The sequence below is a fragment of the Phalacrocorax carbo genome, chromosome 1 (assembly GCF_963921805.1).
Source record: "Phalacrocorax carbo chromosome 1, bPhaCar2.1, whole genome shotgun sequence".
Classification (NCBI taxonomy): Eukaryota; Metazoa; Chordata; class Aves; order Suliformes; family Phalacrocoracidae; genus Phalacrocorax; species Phalacrocorax carbo.
Genome location: NC_087513.1, coordinates 92,072,553 through 92,098,463, shown reverse-complemented (window position 1 = coordinate 92,098,463; position 25,911 = coordinate 92,072,553). Strand labels below are relative to the sequence as shown.

The window sequence follows — 25,911 nt, the reverse complement described above, 5'->3', positions numbered from 1 at the left end:
ACACATGCAAGAGAGCACCATAAGACACCATTGTCTTCAAAAAGGCATACTGCTAATGTGTGACCCAGTGTAGCTCTTCACTGGACTGCAGTGCAGAACACTGTTAACTTGACTTCCAACTAGTCATAAGCACTTGTTAAAAGTATTTTTCAGTTTGATATCTCAGATCAAATCCCTACTACCTATTTTGTAAGCTTTTCACTCTGTCTTGATTTTTCCCTCGCCTAGGTGTTTTGTGAAAAACAACATACAAAGGGGGCAGGGACCCACCATGGGAAAGAGCAATATGAAGTACACAAGGTAAGTCAAATGCAAGGGAGCAGAGAAACTCAATAACTGTAACTTGATGGCACTGGTCCGAATTGGTGTTCATAACAATAACATTGCAAAAATCAAAACTAGAAAGTAGTGAGGTTTTTAAGGTCATGCCAACAAAGCAGTACTCACCAACTCTCTCAGTGTCTGATTCCACTTGCTCCACTTCTTCCTCCTGTTCCTCTGCAGTTGGTGATTCCTTTGGAAGACTAGTCTTGCTTTCTTCTGCACAGGACAACAGGGATTATTCTCTCAGGTATGGATTCCTTTGACTAATTTTTTCATACATGCCATGTTAAATAAATACATAGTTCTGCAGTAGTAAAAAAAAATTCCTCTGCCCAACAATGGACTTCCTGCTGTTTAGCACTAAGTGTAGGAAGAAGTTTGCTTTCAAAAAAACATATTTTAAAACTTAGGGGAAGGAAAGAAACACATCCTATAACAGGAAAAAGGTATAATAGGAAAATTAAACAAATGCCAAAAATAATGTGCCAATATGAGCACCAAAAATCCTTCCAAAGTTCCACAGGAGACTGACCAGTGGATTTTGTTATCCATGCTGCCTAGATCTAGTGTGTTAGACCATATGCAGGACATCTGAAATAGACACTGGACAGGCATTTCAAGATGAAAACAGTATTAAAAAGAGAAATACAGGTCTGACTGAAAGAGACTGGCAGAGTTAACGAACTGATTGCAGTACTAGCTACATAGACCGGTCTAAGCAGCAAAAATTTTCAGGGGAGACACTTTGTGGGCTGAGGGAGAACGGGAACTGCAGACACAACGGTCAGCCTAGAACTTCACTGGAAGGGGTCATCTTGGACCAGAGTCAAAATGAAATTTGGCAACACCAAGCACAGCAACTGAAGAGGAAGATATACTATTAAGGAAGGGGAGAGTGATGGGAGAAGCCAGAATCTACTGAAGGTTCAGTATTGAAATCACTATATAACAGCAGGAAATACTCACGGACACCACTGTGATCTGCCTGGGCACCTTCTGCCGGCTTCTCATCAGCTCCCTCCTCTTCCCTTGGGAAAGATGGCATTCCGTCTTTAGCTGGTGGTGGTGAAGAGGAACTTTTAGTATTTTTGCCTTCATCTGCCATTTAGACCATTTTAATTTCCTCTCACATGCTTTGAGATTCCCAAACATAATATTTGTGTTCTGCCTGTACACTTCAGACATGCCTAACCCAAAAATATGCCCTAATTTGTAGGGTCAATTAATTGATTCGGGTTTTAGGACTCTGGGCTCTGTGTACATTGCTATAGAAAGACTAAATCTTGCGTAACAGGGGAAGCTGAAGACAGACTTATGTGTTTTGGGCTTCTCTTCAATACACCAGGGAGAAATTTGGTTTTGAGACAAGGCTATTCCTCTGCCTATCTGGTGGACTTCACAAAAATATCAGGAGGTAGACATTCTCAGACCATCTAATATCTTGAATGGAAAAGCAGGAGAGATGAATCTTTAAGAAAAAAAGGACTTTCTTCAAAACATTATATATTCATGGAAGGTGAATTAATAATATCAACACAATTTTAAAACTTTAAACAGCTTAACTAACACCCCCCAACAATTTTTCAGCTTTCAGACTACCATTTCACCAGTTACCATTGTCCTCTGGAGTGGGAAATATCCAATTTTTTTCATATAAAAACAAAATACATTCATCATTTACATAAATGTCTCTGAAGGAAGCACAAAAGCACAAGTATTGTTCTTATTCTAAATTTGTTCTGCTTTTTGATGTCAAACATGGCCTCTATTTCCAAATAAAACACCTTAAAATGAACATTGGAGCAATCTTTTACAAATACTACGGCTATAAAATAATATCAGAAATCAGAAAATTCAGTAGCTGAATGTAAAGAAACATAAATATTCAGAATAACAAATATAGGCAGGGTGCAAACAAATCTCTTTTATGTGCAAGCATGGCTTTGACACAAAGAAAAAGTCCCTAAAAATGCATTTTCTGTTTCTGGCTTTGGGTTAGAATTCATTTGGGAAAAGATTTTTTGAGACATTTCAGGTTTTTCAGGAATTTCAGGAAAGGCAAAATGTCCAAGCATAATGACATCCACCAGAAGGACAGTGAGGGCAAAGAAATATTGTATACATATCATTCACATCATTATATCATCAACCTGTCCTACTCAGCCTTCATTCAGAGGTTCTGAGTCTGCCAGAGTCTCACTTTTCTGCATAATTTCATTTAAGAATTAAAATGAGATTTTACCTCTCAGGAGTGCTGAGAAAACCTTGAAAATAGACATGCAGAAAGTTTTAAATTCAGAAAACAAATCAAAAGAAAACAACTGCAATATATCTCAATATATTTAAATGAAATTCCTGAGGTTTTTAATGGGGTAATGGAACTGATATCACTAAAATTGAAGAAATAGTTACAGACTAGTTGCATAAATATATAGTGGAGTGTTCAGAGACCTGAATTCTAATTCCAGACCTAGTAATGACGTGTACGATTTGTATCAGCCATTTCACCTCTGGCTGTCTCAGTTATATCTTGTGAAAAATGAGATAATAATACTTACCCATCTTAGCAAAGTGTTTTGATATCCATGGAGAAAAGTGCTATAAAATTTCAAATTATTGTAACTAATTAGCAATCATTTATCTTCTAAAAATTAAGGCTATCATAGTTTTCATTATAAATTAATTCATATCTGGAAAATGCTTTAGGCTGAAAGAGGGTATGAACATTTCTGCCTTCATTGATATCTGAGTTCTAGTTAAAGAAAACTATTGCAATGTTCACTGTGCATATTATTGTGATGGCATTCAAGCTCTGTGCCGAAACAAATTTTGAATGTAAAGATTCGGAGGAGGCTCAAGGGGAGAACGTGCCACCTTTGTTTGCAGATTCTGGGTTCCATGCATTGACTGATGCAGAAAACTTTTGTGTAGGTTCACAGTGACAAAGGTATGCATTTCTCTGAATGCTGATTTTCTTTTCCTGTGTGTGTATATATATATTTTGAGATGTTTTCCTAAATAAGCTAGAATTACGGCTTTTGAAAGGCACTGAAAACTGAGATATTGGCAAGAACTGGTGTGGAGCAGGAAAAAAACCCAAGTTGGCAAACAGACATTTTTTCCAACCCTAATTATACAGTATGCCTGACCAGGATAGTATTATTTTTTTTCTCCTTAGTCCTAGTAATTCAAGATACTGACTTGAAACACTATACAGATCCACATCAGTTCCACCATTTACCTTTCTAAAAACTCACTCGTAGTGAATTCAGATTTTCTTTCAGTTTTTCTTGTTGCTATAAGCTGCGAATTTCAGCAAAGCTCCATTTTCTTTCAAATTGCCCTTCTCTTAGCTATGTTCTCAAAAGCCACAGCTCACCTCAGAATGGAGAAATGTGTTCATTCAGGTATATTATCTCAGTTTTTCAAAACTAAGATGTTTATTGGCAATTTTGCTGTCACAGAGAATCCTTATACATAGGAGCTTCTCAAAAATTCTCAGTAAATTTGGACATCAAGAGATTTCTCATCTCAGACAATTATTTCATTTATTCAAAATACAGGGTAATTAAATCAAATGGGTGTATATTTGGTAACTTGTAAACAAATTCACTGAGATGACACCACTTTCCTTGTATTCTGTCATCTGACATTTTTCCTCTTTCCAGAAAAATAAAAGTGTTGAAATGCATAAGCTTCATAAATGCAGTGCTTGCCTTCATAAATCCTGGGACTGACACTTCAACTGCATAAAATGCATCAAATTAAATAATAATAAAAATGCGGCCTACAGTTTTGCTTTAGAAACTGAATGTATCTAGTAGCTACTGTTTTAAGCTGTCTCTGTCCCGCCATTAACTGTGTGTCTGTGCTTAAAAGACATCACGTATCTCACCTTAGCTTTTACATCTACAGAAGAGTGATAACCAGTTTTGTCCACCTATTCAGGATATGTATAAATAGGGAACTACTACTGCAGAACCTAACTGCAGTGCTATTAGTACCAGTAATAAGCAAGAGAATAAAAATTCATCTATACACTGTGCTACTTCTGCAGGATTTCATTTTTTTGTTCACTCCAAAAGTACAATTTTTTGTAGAAAAGCTTTGGCCACCTGTGGGCTTTGATAAAACAAGTCGCTTGTTCTTTCCTTCAGGACAGCTTGTTTTGTGTGTTATTCCTCTCCTTGTCTTTATTCCACATGAAAGAACTCAGTTCAGCCCAGGACTTCATCTTGCTTTATTGCTTCCAATCCCAACTCCTCTTAGCACTGGACTTTGAGCTTTACAGTCTGCACTCTGGTATTTTTCTGGCCTGGGGGTAACACTGGCCTAAAATAATGACTGCAACATTTGGCTATCATGAGGGGTGTCCGCCATGAGGAATTACATACTAACCATCTGTTCCAGGCTGGGGCATTTTCTTCATGTCTAGCTCTGCTTTGGGTGTGTTGGATTTCTTCCCATCTGCCAAGTCCTGCTTGTTTGACTCATCTTCAGATAGTCTTTTTTGTTTTCAGTTTATTCTGAGTCTTCCATTTCTTTATGAAAAGGGGCATGCCAATGAACAACTCTCTAATCATTCCATTTAGCCTTCAGACCACATCAGAGTACATCAGCAATTTACTGGGCTGCTGATGGGCGCAACAAGTGCAAGCAGCGAAGTTTTGCAAAACTTACTTTCATTCAAAAAAATTTAAAGTCTTTTAGTGCTTATATACACAAAGAAAAATATCCAAGTGTGAATCAGGCATAGCTAACCCAGTGCTGTCTGTGTATCATTATGAGTCAGGATTACTACAAAATTAGTAACAAAAGGCAGTTTTAGGCAATCAACCCAAAATTCTAAGGAAATAATTTTTCATAATAGAGAATATTTCTGTCTCTCTTACAACACCTAGAAGACTTGAGAGCAAGGATAATAACAGAAAGTATCAATTCTCACAGCAGTTAAGTATATAAAATATTTACTAGGCCGAGACTGAGACAACAAGGACAAAGCAGGATCTAGACACATCATCTTTATCATAGCCCCATTGTATCTTCCCCCCCCACTTCAGAGAGAGAAAAGAAGTGGGCAGGAGACCCCTACTTTGAACCTCACTGTTGCCGCGCTGCACACTTTTGAAATATCTTTGTATAAAATTAGGAGAAATAAAACCTAACTCTGATTTCCAACCTTACAACTAAAGTAGCTCCCCTGTACAATCCAGATGTCCTCGCCCTGTCTCATGCAAGCAAAAGTTTCAAGTCTCTTGAAGTCCAACTTGTGGATAAAGGATAGTCACCAGGTTTTTATTACGCAGAAACAGAGAACAGGTGACATCACTACAGTTACTTATTAACTTATGGTATAAAGGCAAACCATAAAAATATGAGAACAGTGCCAGAAGTGATAAAATTAACTGCCTCAGACATGGTAAGGCAAAAACATTACGTCCCACACTTCAAATGAAGTACAGGGCAGTCCACCTCCGCTGCAGAACATTCATTCCCATTTCACTTTTCCTAAGCTAAGCATCCAGATGAGAATAAAGGCTTTCTCTCCCAAAAGCCTCTGTGCAGGAAGCCTGGTCCCACACAGACTTCAGAGTACAAGGGTGATGGCACGGACCTTCCACAGAGATTCAGGTTCAGCACTGCTTTTCCAAGGCCGCCTTCCAGCAGGACACCAGGAAAAGGCCGTGGCGAGGCAGAAGTGCCCCGTGACAGGCTGTTTTGCGTGGGACAGCAAAGGGGCAGACGGGACTCTTGGAGCTCCCCAGGGAGGTCAGGGGAGAGAGGCTGTGAGGAGCGATCGAGGGAGTACCAGGTTCCACAGGGGGGGCCGGTTGCTGGGCGGGGGGGGAGGCGGGCGCAGCGAGGAGATGCCCGGGCACCCGCAGATGCTGGAGGAGCGGGGTGGCTACCGGGGGCAGGTCCGTAGGACGCCGGGACACACGGGGGCCCTGCGGTTTCCTCCAAGGGGCGACGTGGGCCCACGTGGGTGCAGAGCGGGCCGTGACCCTCACCACCACCACCTACCTGGGGCCGCCGCCGCCGCCGCGGCGTTGCCGGTTTCCAGGCAACCGCTCCTGCGGCGCGCAGGGGCCGTAGTTCGACAGAGATGATGCGCGCATGCGCCGACTGAGGCGGACGGGGCGGTCCGACGGGCGGCGGCGGCGGCGGGCTCCTACCGGCCGCCGTTACCCGGTGTAACGACCGGGCGCGCGCCGCAGCTCCGGTTCCACCATAAATTAGATGGGGCTGGTGGGAGGAGGGGGGTCTTTGACAAATGACGTCTTTTTTGACCACCGTGAGCAATCACTCAGCGGGGGAAAATTAAAGTTAATTCCCGAAACTTTCTGCGGGTGTTTGGTTTGTGTTTTTTTTTTCCTCCGGTGGTTTAAAGCGGTTTCCGAAGTACCGGGAAGAAGGCTGTTAAAACAAGCCGAGCAGCCCGCGTCCCTTTCGGCCCCTCGCCGCTGCCGGCCCGCCCGGTGCCCCGTAAGGCGAACCGAGCGCTCCCTCCCGTCCGCCGGGCAGCTGGGGCCGAAACGCGTCTTTGTGCCCGTACCTTCGCATACACCTGTCTGCGCGTTTGTAATATCTAAATATGCTTCTAAGCAGCCTCTGAAGCCGGCGGCTGGTATTTTCACTGGCTTTGCGGCGGAAGGTGCAGGTGCGGCGGAGGGAGGCGTACCTGCTCGGGGGCGGGCGGGCGCCAAGGGGCCGCGGAGGGAGGGGACTGCAGCCGGCGGCAGCGCCCGGCCCCGGGGCAGGTGCCACGGGAAGGGGAGGGCCTGTGGGCGCGGCGGGGTGGCCCGGCGCGACGTCCCCGGTCGAGCGGAGGAGGCAGCGCCATGGCCCCGCGCGGGCGCTGCCGGTGGGCGCTGCTGCTGCTGGCCTGGCTGCCGGCCGGTGAGTGGGGCCGCGCCGGGGCGGTGGCGGGGCCCGGCCACCCCCCGGGGCCTCTCCCCTTCCCGGGACTACCCTCTGGCACATGGGGACCGGGAGGCGCCCTCGGGTTTTGCCCGGGGTTAACGCGGTGGGTCGAGGGAAAGGGGTGGCCTGGCCCAGGCGAGCGTTGTCCCCCTCCTTGGTGGCCCTCCCCGCCGGCGGGGAGAGCGGGGCTCTCTCGAGCACGGCACAAAAGCCATGCGGAGAGGAGTTTCGTTACCCCAAAGGTGCGGCTAGCTGCTCTCCTAGGAGGAAGTGGCCGTCTGCTTCCTGGCAGCCTCCAGTATCGCTCACCTGCAGCCAGGTTGGTTTGGGCCCGACTACAGGGTACACACACGCAGGGGTTCCCCTTTGGCTTGCTGCAGGCACCCATCCCATGCTTTGCTGCTAGCTTAGCAGCTCCAGCCTCTTTGGGGATCTGGTGCAGCTGCAGCACTCCCATACGTGCTAGCTACATGCTTGTATGGAGAATAGGAACTCGTTGCGGCCTTCGGCAAGCAGAGCCCTTTCTGCCAAGCTTTGCAGGTTGCCCGACAGCTTCCGATCTCCTGTAGGAAATGTAGTGATTGTTTTGGTTCTTGGATACCTGGGTCTTTGCTGATGATTTAGCTTTAAATACCAAAGTTCAGTTTTTCACAGAGAACCAGTAAAAGAAGAAAAAAATATACGGAGGTGTGCTTATTGATTGTCTTGCTCAACAGCCAGGTTCCTGCATGATGTTCTAGCTAAAAGTCGGCTTTGCTGGCTCTGAAGGTTAGCGTCTTCAATGCGAAGCCATAGGCCTGAAGTAGTGGTGACTTACTAGGTCAGTAGTATCCAGATTTGTTCTTTCCAACAAGCATAAGAAGAGTGGCAGCACGCAGTGAGGTAATGCAGTCCAAGTTTAGGAACCCACCTTCATTTCACAACTTTCAAGTTTTCTTGGAGGAGGTCAGTATGAAACATCAGATGTGCAGAGACATCCGACTGTCCTCTGGTGGGAACAGTAGGTTTTTATCCTCTAAAAATATAAGGAACTTATCTTTCAACTCTACTCCTTTGCAGAACAGAGGTAATGAGAAAGGATCCTTTTCATAAAGAGCTTTGGTTTCTGTAAGTGAAAAGCACATAGTGATTTTGAGTATTGTATTCTTGCCTGAGAGATGCTGCTGTATGAAACCTATAGAAAACCTGTTCTGTTTCCATGAGCCTCGACAGGTCAGTATTCATATGGGAATTCATTTGAGCGCCAATGAGATCAAGGTTTTGCCAGTCTCGAGAGTTTGGATGTTGGTTTGGATTTGTGTGTTTTCCTGCAGTAAGATCTTGTGGGTCAGCGTTTCACAATGAAAGCTGAAGCAAGATGTATTGAACTACAATATATTTAAATAAGAGCCACTGTAACTACCTGTCACCACTCTTGACTTTGCTTTGCCTACAGTATTGTAAAAAATAGAGATCTTTGTTTTTGCTAGCAGTTTGCACAGCTGCTGGTATTTCTACGTTTAAGCGCATGTGGGTGTATTTTATTTTTCAGAAAAGCCTTGGACTCAGAGTGTACCCTGGTCCTCTGTGTTTGCATGCTATTTTTCAGGCAAATGAGTTCGCTCTGCACGTGCTATGAGTTGCACGGCCAGGAGTCCTTTTCAAACCAAAAACTGAGCAAGTACTGCCTTGACAATATCCTACTGCAGAATTACCTGTTTGAGGCAGTGTTGCACCTCTGCAGCACGGTTTCCACCTGGGGGAAACTCGGTGAGCTTGTATTTGCCTGGAACATACTGTGGAGTTGCAGCCTAAGAGGAAACTGAAAGAATGATGCTTGTAGTTGTGATGCAGATTTTACTACATAGTCCATTGTTCCCTCGCTCTCATCCTGAAAGCATGGAGCATCTACAAAGAAGATGGAGACTCCCTTTTTACACAGAGTCACATGGAGAGGACAAGGGGGAACGGACACAAGTTGCTCTTGAGGAGATTCCAATTGGACACCAGAGGGAAAATTTTCACATTGAGGACAGTCAACCATTGGAATAACCTCCCCAGGGAAGTGGTTGACTCAGCCACGTTGGACACCTTTAAGAGTTGTCTGCACAGGGTGCTGGGCCATCTTGTCTAGTCTGTGCTCTTCCTAGAAAGGTTGGACTGGATGATCCCTGAGGTCCCTTCCAACCTGTGATTCTGTGTGAAAGTCTTTGAATATGCAATAAAAATCAAGTGCTAGTTCCTGGTGACCCTTTCAGTTGGTACCCTCCAAGCCTCCCCCTTTCTCCCCTCCTTTCCTGCTGTTGCACTCCCTGGTTATGAAGCAACTAGCACAGCGCTGCAGCCCCTGCCTTGTTCTCTGGGGTATATTCCAGACAGGGCATCCCACACTCGCTCTGCACTGTTTGCATTGCCTTATCAAAGGCAACTGGTGATAACTTTGCTATTGTTGATGACAAGCACAACTTACTGTATTATCAAAGTTTAAATAAGATAGAGAGGTCTCCAGAGTGTGGCTAAAATAAAGCATAGCTTATGAGAAACTTTGTAAAACCTTCCTCAGTGGGTGCAGCTGCTTGGATAGAAAATGCTGTGGAGGTTGTTACGGATGAGTTCTGAACATACATACCAAGAGCTTCATTAAAAAGGAAGAAAAGGATAATTGATGTGTGCTCTTTTGAAGTGGTGATAAACAGGTTAACGATGATGCTACAGCCCAAAAGTTGTATTGTCTTAATCCTGGTCATGACTAGGTAACAGTCTGATGACTGTCTGAGTGAGGCCTCGATAAAATTCATTTAGTGTTTATATGAATGGATGGCGCTGGAGAACTTTTCTGGTTAGGATGACAAGCCAAGGCAATCCCATCCTGTGTGCTTCTGGGCCCAACAAAATATCTCCCTCAGCTTGGAGGGACAGTTTCCTCAGGCAGAAGGAGAGCACCAAGTGATGTGCTACATGATGGCTACTGTTAGTTGCTTTGGAGAAAATAATTCAGTCCATAAGGCAGGCCAGTACAGCTGGCTCAAGCTACCTTCAGCCAGGGGAAGATGGGACTCATGTTCTAACCAGGATTTGTAACTCTGGACGGCTTCACCAGAGGGGCTGGTGACGTCCATAGGTGCAGGTCCTGGATGAGGCTGAGGGAGACATACTTTGGTTGTTGGTCTGGTGCAGAGTGGAAGTTGCGATGTGAGGTCTGTTCCTGCTGGCTGACTGCCTTCTGTGCTCTTGTTTGCAGGTTGCCTCTCCCTCCTGGTGACAGTGCAGGATGTTGAGCGTTACACCACCTTATTTGCCACTGTTGTCCTCAAGTGTGACTACAGCACCTCAGCACAGCTGCAGGATGTGGTGGTGACCTGGCGCTTCAAATCCTTCTGCAAGGACCCCATCTTTGACTACTACTCAGTCTGTAAGTGCCAGGCTTGTCCTCCAAGGAATCCCTCTTCAAATGGAAAGGAAGGGGAAAGTAGACTTACTGCGAAGTACAGGCTTTTGACCTCTTCCTACCCACAAAACAGGTTGGGTGGTGGTATTTCCCTTTGCTCCAAGAAAAAATCGGTCATGTCCGTGATTTCCTTTGCAATGTCAAGGCTTTATGATGTGATGTTGTAGAAACCCCAGCCAAAGCAGCTCATTTGTCCTCCTTGTCATCAATTCAGAAGGCAGAGAAGCCTTCTGAGTCAATCTTGGCAACCGCATCTTACGCTTCAGCATGTTTGAAAGCAACGACCCTGCAACAAGTGGACTTTATGACTCCATGGGGGACTCCGCAGTTGGAGCTAGATACCTGTGACCAGGTATTACTGATTTTAGGAAGTAGAAGAAACACATACGTTTTGGAGGGCAGAAAGACTTCTAAGTTAGTACCGGTGGCAGCACTTCATGTGCAAACATTCTGGTGCGTGTAGCCTTAATTCAGGGGTGTTTAAGATGGTTCTTAAGATGGCATGCAAACCGCATCCTGGGGTGCATCAAACACAATAACCAGCCAGTCAAAAGAGGTGATTATCCCACTGTATTCAGTGTTGGTGCAGCCTCACTTGAAGTACTGTGTGCAATTCTGGGCCCTGCCGTTTAAGAAGGATGTGAAGGTCCTTGAATGCATCCAGAGGAGGGCAACAAAGCTGGTGACAGGGCTGGAAGGCACATCCTGTGACGAGCGGCTGAGGACTTTGGGCTTGTCTGGTTTGGAGAAAAGGAGGCTGAGGGGCGACCTCATTGCTCACTACAACTTCCTGAGGAGGGGTAGTGGAGAGGGACGTGCTGATCTCTTCTTTGTTTCCAGTGATAAGCCGCATGGGAATGGTTCAAAGCTGTGCAAGGGGAAGTTCAGACTGGACATTATGAAACATTTCTTTACCAAGAAGGTGGTCAGACACTGGAACAGGCTTCCTAGAGAGGTGGTTGATGCCCCAACCCTCTCAGTGTTTAAGAGGCATTTGGACAATGCCCTTAACAACATGCTTTAACTTTTGGTCAGCCCTGAAGTGGTCAGGCAGTTGGACTAGATGATCCTTGTAGGTCCCTTCCAACTGAACTATTCTCTTCTCTCTTCTCCTAATCCTGCAGTGTGTTTAAGCTGGCCAACTTTAGCTTAATGGCACACTTAAGGCAGAGTTCAGAGTGCAGAGCCTGAATTTGTTTGGTGTCTTGGTGCCCAAATTTTCCTTTATGCTGTCTGGATGGGTTGGGTAGGCATGTTACCAAGTGCTCTACAGCCTAGTCCACAAGCAGGTGGGTCCCTGACTCTGCTGATCCCAGCATAACATGAGTGCTTTGAGCCCAGGCTCAAGCTAATAATCCCCAACAGGGACAGAAAGCATGAAGGTCACGGTGTTTGCTTAGTTGAATCTGCTCTTCTTGATCCATTGTAGATACAGCAATGGACGAGCCTTTGATAATCTTCATCTTCTCCTCTCTTCATTGCAAGCCCTTTACAGACAACGTGGACTCTGTATCAGTTGTCTCCCCAACTCTTAGCTCTCAAATACCTGGAAAATAGTTTATATTGTTAGTCTCTCATAAGAGTACTGGACAGAAATTGCCTCTAGCCCTCCCTTAATTCTGTTAGGTGTCTCTACACATAATCCTTAGCTGAAATCATATGACGGATTCTTTTCTGTCTTTATGAGCTCCTCAACATCTAATGGGATACAGGAGGTAAAGCGAGACAATCTCTACCGCGGTTTATGTATGCCTGGAGATGTTGTCTGGTAAATAAACACTTGCTTTAGCTCCAGTACTCCTGGGACTTTTATGACTTTTTTCCCTTGCAGTTTATCTTTATACTGGGAGCTGCCCTCCAGCCTACCACCATTAGCTTCTTTCTACTGTTGTTCTTTCAGTTGTGATTACAGGAGGCATCTCCTCTGCAGCTCCTGCATTCCCAAAATCTCTGCCATTCCTGTGGCTCTACCTCTATTTGCTTTTGAGTACTCCAAAGCAACTTGTCCTTGCTGGTTTGAAGCCATGCTTTGTATTACTAAACCAAAGCAAATGCACATGTGCATTCAAGAGTTTCAATGCCGCTCACGGGGACAGCATTTGGTCCTTTGAAATAATTTTTGGCATCTTATTTGATGATGTGTGTTTGTAGCATACCAGGCTGGTTTAGCTCTTGGCCAGGACCCATCTGATGACTGCAATGACAGCCAGCGAAGGGTGCGCATTGTCATCCAGAAATATGGGCAGAAGGAGCCTGTGCTGGGTATTGACTACCAGCAACGAAAGATCACCATTCAGAACCGTAAGTGATTTGACCTCCCAGGCAGGGAGTGAACTCAGTAACTATCTGATACTGGGCCTGCCAGGTGAAGGGAAGCATAAACGTCGCTAATGTCATCTGTAGCTTACATGTTCTGTGAGGTGGCAATGGAATAGGAGTTGCAAAGGGCCCTGTCCCCAGTTGGCCTGAGGGCGTTGGAGGCACTACAAGCTAAGGCTGGGCTGAAGATGCCTGCGCATTTTGCTGAGGAGTGCAGAAGTAAGCTGAGGAGCCCAGAAGCTAGAAAACATTTTTTTCTTCTAAGAAATACTGCATAGTTGTCCAGGTGCATTATATGCTCCCTGCTGTCCATGGAGCCATAGCTGCTGCTACTGCCAGAAGAGTTATTGGGATGGCTGGCCAAATGGGGACAGTGATCTGTGTTCCAAAACCAGGAGGGTTCACAGCAGTGGGTCTCTGTTAACATCCATCACCCAGCAGCATGCTGGTTATTTCCCTCCACACAGAACTAGTACTGCTTCTAAGTAGCATTACCTTCCAGCAACACAAATAAAAAAGGACTGGCAGTTGATGCTGTTTACAGGAGTTCTCAGTGGACTCACATGGGATTGTTTGAAGATGATAGCTACACCTGGGAAGAGGGGAGATGCAGTACTATGTCACCCACAGACAGAGGGCCCTCTTAGAGTGGGGCCTGAAAGTAGTGTCTGTCAGTCCCAAATAGCCCGCTAACATCTCACTCCCTCTCCCACAGGGGCAGACCTTGTCATTAGTGAGGTCATGTGGTGGGACCATGGTGTGTACTACTGCACTGTGGAAGCACCAGGAGATACCTCAGGTGATGCAGACAAAGAAGTTAAGCTGATTGTTCTCCGTAAGTGCCTGGGTGGCAGATATTTCCTCCTGTTCCCTTCCTCCTTACCCCAAGATGTCTCCAGCAGTGGAGAGGTGCTCAGTAACAGTGCCCAGATACATCAGGATCCTCTTTCTCTCTGTTTTTCCCATAGACTGGCTCACAGTACTCCTCATCATTCTTGGTGGCCTCCTCCTCCTCCTGCTGATTGGAGTATGCTGGTGCCAGTGCTGCCCCCAGTACTGCTGCTGCTACATCCCATGTGTCTGCTGCCCAACCCGGTGCTGCTGTAATGAGGAAGGTGAGATTCAAGCAAATGTGCATCCATTCATGGCTTCTGTCAAGACAAAAGCTTGACTGGGAGCTTGCTGAGCTCCACTTTCTCCGTCCAGTTCAACATCCATATAGGCTGAGGCATTTTTTGGCCTGTGTGACCTCCGTGACTGGCTTATTTGAGTTTAGAGGAGGGGAGCTAGGATACATGGAGCCCGTCTTGCTCCTGTGTGTCCTACTTTCAGAAGTTCGTCCTCACTCACACCTTGCTACCGACTTCTCTCATGTCAACCAGGGTACGATCAGCTCCCTTGTATGAGTAGTTCAGGACTTCTCTTCCCTGTCTCATAGCTCATATGCCTGTGCATGTGAGGAAGGCAAGCAAATGCCTTGGTACTACTCTCCAAACTGGCCTAACCTTCAAATGTGTTGCTCTGAGAGGTAATTTTGTAAAAATTAGAATTTCCTATGTTCATGGCAAGGAGCTGCTTCTTCCATAAGAAAAAGGCTTATATTTGTGATTTGTTTTTCTTTGTGGAAAGAAGTGTGAGGAGAAAGAAAGGAGAAAGATAGTCTGTCTTGGTGGTCAACACTGCAAATGCATTCTGAGGTTTTGAGGGTTAAGAGAAACTTTCTTGTGCATATTTTTTAGCAGTAATAAAGGTTTTGCAGCCAGACCCTCTTCTGTTAATAAGGCCAGCGTTTGGTTTTGGCTACTAAGGTCATACAAGCTCTCTGTTCATGTAACTGAAACTTTGTAGCGACACAATGTGGAATAGCCCCCTGCAGCTTACACAATCTGACAGGAGCAAAATGCAACAAATAAATGTATTTATCACTGAAATCACCAGATTCTTCCCCAGATGCTATGAGTAGAGGATTTATGAACAAGGAGATGTGTTTCTGGTTCCCTTTACCTGCAGAAGAGCTATGTGGTAAACCTTGAGTGTTAGTAAACTGGGAGTTTTAGAATCATAGAATCACAGAATGGTTTGGGCTGGAAGGGACCTTTAGAGGTCATCTATTCCAACCCCCCTGCAGTGAGCAGGGACATCTTAAACTAGATCAGGTTGCTCAGAGTCCTGTCCAGCCTGACGTTGAATGTTTCCAGGGATGGGGCACGTATCACCTCTCTGGGTAAACTCTTCCAGTGCTTCACGATCCTCATTGTAAAAAATTTCTTCCCTATATTCAGTCTAAATCTGCCCTTCTTTCAGTTTAAAACCATTACCCCTTGTCCTATCGCAACAGGCCCTGCTAAAAAGTTTGTCCCCATCTTTCTTGTAAGCCCTGTTTAAGTACTGAAAGGCCGCAATTAGGTCTCCCCTGAGCCTTCTCTTCTCTAGGCTGAACAACCCCAAATCTCTCCAGCCTTTGTTCATAGGAGAGGTGTTCCATCCCTCTAATCATCTTTGTGGCCCTCCTCTGGACCCGCTTCAACAGTTCCATGTCCTTTGTGTGCTGAGGGCTCCAGAGCTGGACACAGCACTGCAGGTGGGGTCTCACCAGAGTGGAGTAGAGGGGCAGGATCACCTCCCTCGACCTGCTGGCGACACTTAGTTTGATGCAGCCCAGGATATGGTTGCCCTTCTGGGCTGCAAGCGCTCATTGTTGACTCATACCCAGCTTTTCACCCACCAGTACCCCCAAGTCCTTCTCCGCAGGGCTGCTCTCAATCCCTTTGTCCCCCAGCCTGTATTGATAGTGGGGGCTTCCCTGACCCAGGTGCAGGACCTTGTACTTGGCCTTGTTGAACTTCATGAGATTCTCACAGTCCCACCTCTCCAGCTTGTCCAGGTCTCTTTGGATGACATCCTGTCCTTCTCGCATGTCAGCTGCACCACTCAGCTTGGTGTCATCTGCAAACTTGCTGAGGGTGGATTCAATCCCACTGTCTAAGTCATTGATAAAGATATTAAACAGTACAGAGCCCTGAGGGACACCACTTGTCACCGGTCTCCATCTGGACATGGAACCATTGACCACTTGATCATCAAATCCAAATCTCTTCAATTTAGAGAGAAGGATGTTCTGGGGGACAGCATCAAAGGCCTTACAGAAGTCCAGATAGATGACATCTGTAGCTCTTCCCCATCCTCTGATGTAGTCACTCCATCACAGAAGGTCACTAGGTTGGTCAGGCAGGACTTGCCTTTGGTGAAGCCATGCTGGCTGTCTTGAATCACCTCCCTGTCTTCCATGTGCCTTAGCATAACTTCTAGGAGGATCTGTTCCATGATCTTCCCAGGCACAGAGGTGAGGCTGACAGGACAGTAGTTGCCTGCTTCCAGTCCCCAGGGACTTCACCTGACTGCCATGACTTTTCAAATATCATGGAAAGTGGCTTCGCAACTACATCAGCCAGTTCACTCAGGACTCTGGGATGCATCTTGTCAGGTCCCATAGACTTGTGTATGTCCAGGTTCCTCAGGTGGTCACAAACCTGAGCTTCTCTTGCAGTGGGAGGGACTTTGCTCCCCCAGTCCCTGCCTTGCAGTCCATCCACTCGAGACGTGTGGGAATAGAGGTTGCCAGTGAAGGCTGAGGCAAAAAAGTTGTTGAGTACCTCAGCCTTCTCCTCATCTGTTGTTACCAGTTTGCCAGTCTTGCCATCATAGATGTAAGCTTAATTTGCTTAGTCCTTGCAAAGAATGAACAGAGCATCCCTCTCATTCACTAAAAACAAAACAAAACACTTTCTGAGGGCTTCACAAGCTGTCAAGTAAAATGTGTGGTGTTGAGGAGGCTATGGAAATTTAGCAGAAAAATTAATTTCCATGAAGGGAGAGATAGGTGGTGGAGACGAAAGACTTGCACCTCCAGGCTTCCTAGTTTTTATCAAAAAAGGGATTCAGAATATGTTTGAGTCCTTTTTTGTTTTTCTGTGCAGTAGGAGATGATAGCACACACCAGACTGCTGCTGTTGTCTTTCCTACCTCCTCTTGAGGACAGGTAGGAGGGATTCTCGTGGTGTTCCCAAAACCGTTGCCTGCTTATGACAGAAGGTACAGATGAGTCCAGCCTCCTTGACTGGCTGCTGGATTCTGTGGCTGTAATTTCCATCGCAGCTGCCTGCCCTCTTTATCCACTTTGCAAGGGATCCTTGTGCCTGCTTCCCTTCTCTAGTCCACCCTTCACTTCATCCTGCCTCCGACTTACTTTTTTTCCAAGAAAAGAACTGGAGGCCTCAAAAACCATAAGAAGATAGATACAGGGGGCATCTTAAAAACAGTCCTAAGGAATAACAGTTCCACATAGCTGAAGAGAAGTCAGAAATCCTCAACTAAGTTTTAGCAGTTACAGTGTGAACAGTATGGGTGACTTCTTCCCAGTTATTGGCCACTAGAGGGTAGCCTATATCTGCTGAACAGTCAGAGATGCCAGTGAGGCAAGGTCATTCTGGGCGTTTTAAGTCAGGTCATTAGCTAACATGATTTTTGAACCTAGTAATAAAAGAAGTGCATTGTTTGAGTAATTCAGAATTGGTGTACAAAAATATTAAACATGCCCCAGGAGCAAGCCAATTACATTCCCCATGGAAAGCTCTGAGAAAAGCCTACCAGGGTAAATATACGTATACCCTTTCTACTGTGGACTTGGTGCAAAATAGGACATACTTGCACCTGGGTGTGACTAAGTTGGAATTTTTTTTTTTTTAATTGGATAATTGGCCCAGCAGCTGTAAAGTCTGTCAAAGGTGAACAACAACTTTTCTCAGCAGGGAGTAAGTGGAGGGAACAGCACAATATTCTGCCAAAGTTTTATAGCAGGCATGAGTTTCGGAATTAGGGTGAATCTGACCTTCCTCAGATAAATATGTTCACTTTAAAAAGACATCTGTAACTTTAGTTCGATTTTGCTGGTGGGAACCAGAGCATATATCAACTTCAAACTGGAAGGCAAGTATCTGGGGAAGGAAGAGAGGATGAAGGTAGTGAAGGAAGCTCAGGGGTAACTGCATGTGTTCAGCTGTAGGGAGAGATCAGAGACAGGATGACTTTGGCCCTAATGACTGCCTTCACACCCTAAGGAGGGGAACCCTAAGTAGGTATCATAGGCATAGGTATGCCCACAGCTGCTGGGCCTCTCACTCCTCAGGCAAAGACTGTAGTCAAAACCTGGGGATGTGTACTCAGCAGGTCCTAGGACATTCTCAAGGTGATAACTGGAAGAATGGGAGAGGAAGAGATAAGGCCTTTCCCTTCTTTTTATCCTTTTTCATTTTCCTCTTTCTCTCTTTCTCTAAGTTTGAAACCTAAACTGGAGGAAAATCCCTTGGGGAAAAAAAAAATAACGAAGCAAGTCTGACATAAAATGCTGGAAAGCTGCTACCTCAGGCCACACAGCTTTGAAGAAAAATCAGAGTATTAGGATTAAAAACCCTGAAGTTTCCAGCTTTGTAGTTCACTCTGGCTGGATCCAGACTCGGGAGGGGGAGGTAGTTGGGAGTGGAGAATAAAGTGGAGCTGCATGAACTGTGGGAAAGGGAAGGAGGTGTCGAGAGGCGTGGTCAGTCCCTGTTTTGCTGCAAGTGCTGCTCTGGATAAATTCAGTGGAACAGCTAAAGGAGCACATGTTTAATAACTGGAGTGCTACCTGAAATGGAGAGCTCAGTCCCAAAGAGTGTGCAATCTAAATGCTGCCTGCTGCAGATGAACCCAGGGGACAGAATTAATTGGAGCTTAGCGATAGCCTGGTTTCTTAAAGAAGCAAGGCTTATGTAGTCAACCTGTCTGTCTATCCCCTATCTCTTTCCCTCCAATAGCTTTTAATTTCATCAGCCAACTTCAGCCACATTTATCAGAGGGGTAAAAGTCTCAAAGGCAATTACATTCCTATCTGTCTCCTGAACTGTACAGCCAGGAATATTCTGTTCGTGCCTGATCAGAGAAGAGGCTGCAGTAAAGGCCTGCCACTTCTGAAACTCCAGAGAAGCCATATAAGAGAAATTTTGCAAAGGGCCTGTTGCAGAAAAGCTTCACCCGGTAATGACAGGGAAAGCATGCAGAGTCAGGCTTTGTAAGGTCTGGGGCTTGCAGAATTTACTTGCCTGTAAACTTAAGTTTTGATTGTCTCTGGTAGGACGAGTAAGTTTCTGTAAGATGTTTTTGGGTATTCCCGAAACAGAAGCAGCAATGAGTGATGGTTTTGAAGACAGGAATGGTGATATTGTCTGTGTAGAGGAGCTGAGATGGAAGCACTGAAAAACGTGAAGTGGAATTGGAGCCTGACCCCACGAGTAGGGGTCTGGAGTTAGCAGTGGTGGAAAAACAGTGAGGGAGAGAAATTTCCACTGAGTTTGCTCTTTTGGCACACTGGACATTGCTGTTGAGAACAGGAAATTCAGTTTGGTCACCAGTTTGACCACGCTGTCCTTAGGGATTTAATTTTAGCAGTCATGCCGAGGTAAATTACAGAGAGACAACAAGAGTGGTTGAAAGACTAGAAAGGGAGAAGCTGGACAATGCATCTCTGAGTGCCCTCTTTGTGGAAGGAGAGGAAATGATGGAGTATGGTGTGGAAAAGATCATCTGGACAGAGCCTACATGAAGTGGCAAAAAAAAAAAGTCTCATTTAACTGTAAATCAAGGCCAAAAGGGGAAAGGATGAATGATGAGCTGAAAGAGTTTTAAGAGGGAGAAAACTGTGTGGTATGTCTTGCTGAATGAAACATTATTTCCCACCTTCCCACAACTGTATCCACAATGACAGAGCAGGTAGAAGTCTTGCATTTGGTTATGTGCTGTGTACTTAATCATAGTGCCATTTGTTCCCAGTTGCTGGAACTGTACCCTGAATGTCAGGCAGTAACCCTTTTCTTCTGTTTTATGTGTCTTTCTGAAGCTGTACAACTTTGTATTGGAATTTCCTGTGCTGTTTTATCTTTGTCATAGAGTGGAGAGAGCTTTTCATTTTGTAAACTTGCTGTACCTGATCATATCCAAAGGCTACAGTCTATCAAGCAAAATGGTATATGGTCTGCAAGCTGTGCTCTCTGTATAGCTGCTGTAAGCTTTCTTCTTCTTTTCAGTACTGGAACGGCATCGGTTCATGAAGCAGGCTCAGGCACTTGCACCTTGGCTGTCACCCAACATGTTTCACAGAGGTGGCGACAGGAACTCACAACTTTCCTCTTACCAGCTGAACCCTCTACTGCAACAAGGTGAGACCATGGGCATCATTTCAGAGGGAAGTAAGGACGAGTAACAGGTAACTTCTCAGGGAGGTTCAGCAGTCAGTCTTTAGTGTCTTTACTCCAAAAGAGAAAAAGATGTTCCCAGCATGACTGCCTATCCTATCATGACAGCTCTGTTACATCTGCAGCATACTATAGACTTGCCTGGGTGGATAAATACAGCCTATCCATCTTAAGTGTCTTGCTAGGCTCAGTTCTGGGTGAAGTAGTTTAATGCTAACTCAGGTATATCTCTGCTACACCCCAGCGACTACAGGGTAAATATACCCAGCTTATCTCGCTTCAATGGTAGATGAGGGTACTGTCTCTTTGTTCTGCTGTGCTGGTCACGGTCAACTCCTTATAGCCAAAATTGACAGGACAACTGAGGTGCAATTTGTTTGAGTTCTTATCAAATGTCTAGTCTTCAAATGATTAAGGGCAAACTGCCTTCTGTGCAATAGACCTAGTCTGCATGCAGCAAAAAATGAAGGACTCTAATGAACCAGGAAGAATTTGCCAGTTGTTCTGCCCCAGAATCTCTTGCATTAGTGGTATTTATTTGTAATTTTAATGGAGGAGGGAAGATGGAGTCTCTAAGTCCTAGAGAAATAAGTAATAAAATAACTTATTGCCAGTAATAGTTAATCACCAAGGAAAATAGGGGTATTCAACATAATGACTTCCCAAATAAATATAACCAATTTTTCATCTGCTATTAGCTTTTCATCACTATACAGCAGTCACAGATTTACTCTGTGTCTGATGAGTCTTAACTGTTGTTTGAAGAAATAGTTTGTGAACATCTTAAATGTTAGATCCAAGATGTCTGAGTATATACTGTTTTTAGCCCACTAGTTAATTCTGCAGTTACCATTTTTCCTAGCCAGGGCACCAGTTTTCCTTAGGAAGATCTGGTGCCTGAGCCACCATGATTTAAGACAATGCACTGAGTCTTCTCAAGGAAATCCATGTGCATGCTGGCAGAAAATGGGCAAGTAAGTTCCTCAGGCAGCTTCTAAGCCTGTGTTTTCACAGTTCTTGAATCTCCTGTGCTTAAGTTTCCCTTAAATTTGTTTCAGGTCAGCTTTTTAGAGATGTTGGGTAGAAGGAACCTCTAAGGTTATCTAGTCCTACCTCTTGCTCAAAGCAGGACTGTCACCCACCTCTGTCACATTAGCTGTGGCTTTGTCTAGCCCGGTCTTGGAAACCTGCAAGGATGGAGATTCCATGAGTTCGTTGGGTAACTGTTCTAGAGCTGGACCAGTCTCCTAGTGAAGAAACTTCTTCATTTGCTACTTATAGCTATACATATGTGTGTGCGTGGATATATATTAAAAAATTAATTTTGCAGTATTGATTCATATATTTTCCAGTTCAGTGAGATATAAGAGGGAACACTATGAACTTTCTCTGATTTTTTTTTTAAATAAAATTTGTTATCAGTGCTGTAGGGAAAAAATATTCCTTTCCTAAATACATGAACTATATTTCCAGGTGTGTTGGATGACTTTGATTTCTTACCTCTGTTCTCCCCAAAACACAGATCATGCTGCAACTTACTAGTTTCTACTCTTTGCACCTTACCTTGTGTGGTCTGAATGTGCTGGTTGTGGTGCTTGAGACTGATGCAGCTCTTGCAGTGAGGAGGAGCAGGGGAAGAGGCGCTCAAAAGAGACTCAGCCAGGATCATTAATGCAGAAGGGCCCTCTCTTTATTGTTTCCCCTTGACTTGCTCTGTTCTCCTGTGTTTTTATTTAGATGTGTCTCTGCACAACAGTCTTCCACTGGTGCAGCCACAAGCCCAGCTTTTCCCTAACAAGGGTGTTTTGGACTACCTGGAGTCTGAAATCCAAAACCTTAACATGTCACAGCTCCGGCCACCCTCCCACCAGCGGCAGTCTGTGCAGCCCAGCTTGCTGTCCTCCCTGGGATCTGAGATCATGCCACCTCCTCTCACTGATCATGTCTCCTCCATCCATGGGAGCAGCAACTCCTCACAGCTGCAGAGAGCTGCCCGCAACCCCAGACTCTGGGACTCTGCAGCAGAGGACAGGCGGGAAAACCGGAGGTGTCCCTTGCCTTCCAGTGGGGATTCTCATTCCAGCTACAGTCGGGAGCCCTGGGACAGGCAGCAAGAGGACCGTCCTCAGAGGCAGAGGACAGGTGACTACAATGGCAGGCCCCAGCACTCCAGACGGGATGTGTCACCCCCACGCCAGGCTGAGAGGGGCAAGAGCAGGAGCAGCAGCTGCGGTTTCTATCCAGAGGAGGCCAAGGAGCGCTCCAGCTCCCCTTGTGGCTGGAGACAGGAGCCTGCAGCGAGGCGAGACTACCAGCACCACACCGGGAGGAGCAATAGCCCAGGTCAGCAGTGGCACAGCCACAGTGGTGCAGCCACTTCTCGCAGGGGGTCATGGAGCTCCTCAGAAGAGCGAGTCCGTCCCCCAGCGAATAACCGCAGGCGGCGGCACCGGTCTCGGGAATGGCCAGAAGATAAACCCCCCAGTTACCGTTCATTAGAAGTCATCCCAGGTGGGGACAAGAAGCACAAAGGCAGCGCAGGGCCACGTTCGGTGAGTCAGCTGCCATTTTGCTTTCCCATCTAAGGGAAGATGTGGGTTTGGGGGAGTGAGAGTGAATGTTTGTTACTTTCTGCAGCCTGTTGTCTTTCAAAGGGAGGGCAAGGAACACTGGGTGCCTGCACAGCTTGGTTATGAAGAGGCTACTGAGTTCCCTGCCTTCAGACATGTGTAGCACAGCTGTAGTGTGTTCAGGGGCAAAGTGAGCAGTCAAATAAAGTAGGTCCCCTATCACGTCCCACACAGAGCGATGTTATACCCTCTCACTCCTGTCCCCACCTAGAGGCATTTGGGGCTCTATGTATGTGTTGGTGTTAGAATAGCTCTTCTCCTGGCACTTCCTGGGGAGAAAGTACTTCCAGAGTAGGCAGCAGTACTGAGTATCCCTCTGCAACCCTCTCTGGTGTTGGTTTACTTCTGATTTCTTTAAACATGTGCATGATTCTCCCTTTATTGATCTCCAGCATTAAATTCTATAGTATCTTGGTGATATTTTTAAGATGGTTCATATGGAAAAGCATCCAGATAAGATGCCTAAAGCTACATGAAACAGGGTTTAAGATCATGGGTGGCTATAGTGGTGAGAAATATGTGAACCTCCAGGACAGGTGGAAGAAGCTGGCTTGCTTTTCGGGACTCCTGAGAACTGAGCATGCATTATATGGGCAGTGAACAGCTATTGTTCACAGCTCATCTTGTCAGTTTACACTGGGACTAGATTTCAGGTGGCAACCTAAGTGTGAAAAGCTTCATATCCAGTTGCTAGTCTCCAAGTTAGACAGTGCATTCCCCCTTAAAAAATGAAGGTTGTTTTAAAATAAAAAATGTTAATGTCAGTTATCACATGTATGCAGAATTTAACCAGGTGAGAGTCTTCTCAAAGGGCTGTATTTTGCCCATTACCATTTTCCCTTCCGAGTTTTGGAAGGAAGTGCAGTTCTAGTCCCAGCTGGGATGGGTGTCTGTATGAATGGTTTTGTTATGGTACTCAGAGCAGGTAGAAAGACATACGATTTCCGTTCATCCTTCCTTGTTCCTGAATTGTTTATTTTCTCTTGCAGGACAGAACAAGTTCCCACAGTGGAAGAAGCATAGTCATTTAATGCCAGTACTGAAAGAACTAAGATTCCCACCGGACCCCTCTTAGCTTTTCTACTGTGTAGGTTGGGCTGCTTCTGATTGAACAGACAACCAGCAAAAAAACCAGATGAAGCAGCTTCCTTCCCCTTAGACTTACAACTCTGAAGAATCTATGTTTAGTGCCCATGAAAGCAATTCATAAGCCATTTTTATTCTTGCTGTGGTTTGGAAACTTAGGTTTGCAGTGAGCTGTGGTCCATTGAAAACATTCTATTGGAAACATCAGATTTTTTTTTCTGTAAATTGTATATTCCCAAGCTTTAAAGAGAGATACCAGTTGTTTTTGTTAGATGCCCTGGCACTGCAAGGATCCCAGTCTGTAGAACGCTGGTCCTTTGCACAACAGTTACTGGAGAAGGGCTCCAATGATCACAGAGTTGTAAAGTCACAGGACAGTAGAATAATTTAGGTTGGAAGAAGCCTCTGGAGGTCATCTGATCCAATCCCTTGGGAGTCTGGTATAGGGAGGCACAGCATCTCCTTGGCCCTCATAAGGCCCTCTGTTGTGCTTCACAATGTGTAATGTTTGGTGCTTCTGTGTGGTTGCTCAGCATAGTTGGGGGAGTTGCTTCCCTTTGTCCCCGGTAAGCCTCTCTCCCAAACAGAAGGATCACAGTGCTGGAAGGATGTTTGACTGCCTTAGTAAGGGCTCACTAGCACGTCTGCAAATTGCCAGCTTATCTGCCCTGTGCTTACTGAAACAACCTGCCTTACTTTAGGCTTAGATCTTAGTGCCTTAAAAGATATTTGTTCTAGCCTTTAACCCAGACTTGAATTTATTTGTAAACTTCAAGGGCTAAATTTACCAAGGTTTGGCCATCCCTACGGAGACTGAGCAAGGTATGACTACTTGCCCTCACACCATGGAGCAGAATTTCTTTCAACTCTGGGAAGCATGACTTTGGTGGATATATCTTTCCTAAGCCACGTACTCTTTTCCACGCAGAATTTTATATTCTCCTTTTTCTCTCTGTGCCATGTATCATATACATGGGGTGGGATAAAGGGCTCTGAAGAAGTCTAACAGTCACCATTTTTACTATTGTCCCTGATAGATGTTTATACTGACTCTGCGTATGTGGTGCATCTGATCTGTAGCTAGGTTGCAGGTTTTCTCATCTCTTACTTTGCAGCTAGAACACAGAATTTCTGTATGCTCTGAGACCAGTTGCAAAGGAGAACAACTTGCCATTTCTCCTTGATGTGATTCATCCACTGTTTTCATTTAAAATGTGCTGGAAAAAGAGAGGTTCTCTGGGTGGTGGCTGCTTCCATGGGAAGCTGGCTTGCCAAAGGCACTCCTTGGATTTAAGAGACTCAACGGTTTGCAAGGAGCTTTTGGAACATTTTGTGAATTATTTTGTAACCCAGAGGGACTAGAGATTGACCAGTACAAATGACTGTATTACCTGGCTTATTTCCAACCAGTGCCGCATGGGACACTTGTTCTTTAATGTCCCAGTTACTGATGTGCTTGTGCTTGCCCACCTCCTTTCTTTCTTTTCTTTGGACAATGATGAGAAACATCATACTTGGAGCAAATACTCCTAGCTGGATCTCTAATGCAGTTGCTGGTCAACCAAAGGCTACTACAGAGAGTGCTCATTTTCCTACAGTTTCTTGGCTGACAGTGCTTATTTCTAATTCCTGCCTATGGAGATAAAGCAGGAGGACCCACTAGCTTCTCTCGTTGACTCTGTTTCAGAACCAGAGGCCTACTTTTTGAAGATGGAGGGGCTGTTCTCCAGCTGTTGATGGCTAAGCACAAAATGGAGCTAAAAGAGCTACTAAAAGATCAACTCCAAAGTCTGAATTCAAGAAAGGAAGGCTGTATTAAGCATAGTCCTTGTGTGCATTAGAACCAAACTGTGAATAATGTGAACTGACCCATGAGTTACATGTGAAATATAGGGAATTAAGTGTGTTTGCAGAA

The 25,911-nt window shown here is 45.4% G+C and overlaps 2 protein-coding genes across 2 annotated transcripts in view; one reads left to right on the top strand and one right to left on the bottom strand.

The window, feature by feature from the left end:
• The window catches only part of CFAP44 (cilia and flagella associated protein 44), a 49,296-nt gene extending 42,052 nt beyond the window's left edge, over positions 1-7,244 (bottom strand). Inside the window, exons 1-3 of the mRNA XM_064466604.1 lie at positions 6,881-7,244; positions 1,291-1,380; positions 448-540 (exon numbers count right to left, since the gene is read on the bottom strand). Of these exons, the coding sequence (XP_064322674.1) occupies positions 448-540; positions 1,291-1,369 (172 nt within the window). The 5' untranslated portion in view covers positions 1,370-1,380; positions 6,881-7,244. The remainder of the gene's footprint in view (positions 1-447; positions 541-1,290; positions 1,381-6,880) is intronic.
• Positions 7,057-25,461, top strand: ILDR1 (immunoglobulin like domain containing receptor 1). Its single transcript, XM_064466613.1, has 8 exons — positions 7,057-7,224; positions 10,469-10,639; positions 12,827-12,976; positions 13,710-13,829; positions 13,963-14,109; positions 20,113-20,244; positions 22,018-22,832; positions 23,900-25,461. Exons 1-8 carry the CDS (start codon positions 7,167-7,169, stop codon positions 23,939-23,941), a joined length of 1,635 nt encoding a protein of 544 aa, XP_064322683.1. The 5' UTR covers positions 7,057-7,166; the 3' UTR covers positions 23,942-25,461.
• Positions 25,462-25,911: the final 450 nt, after the last annotated feature.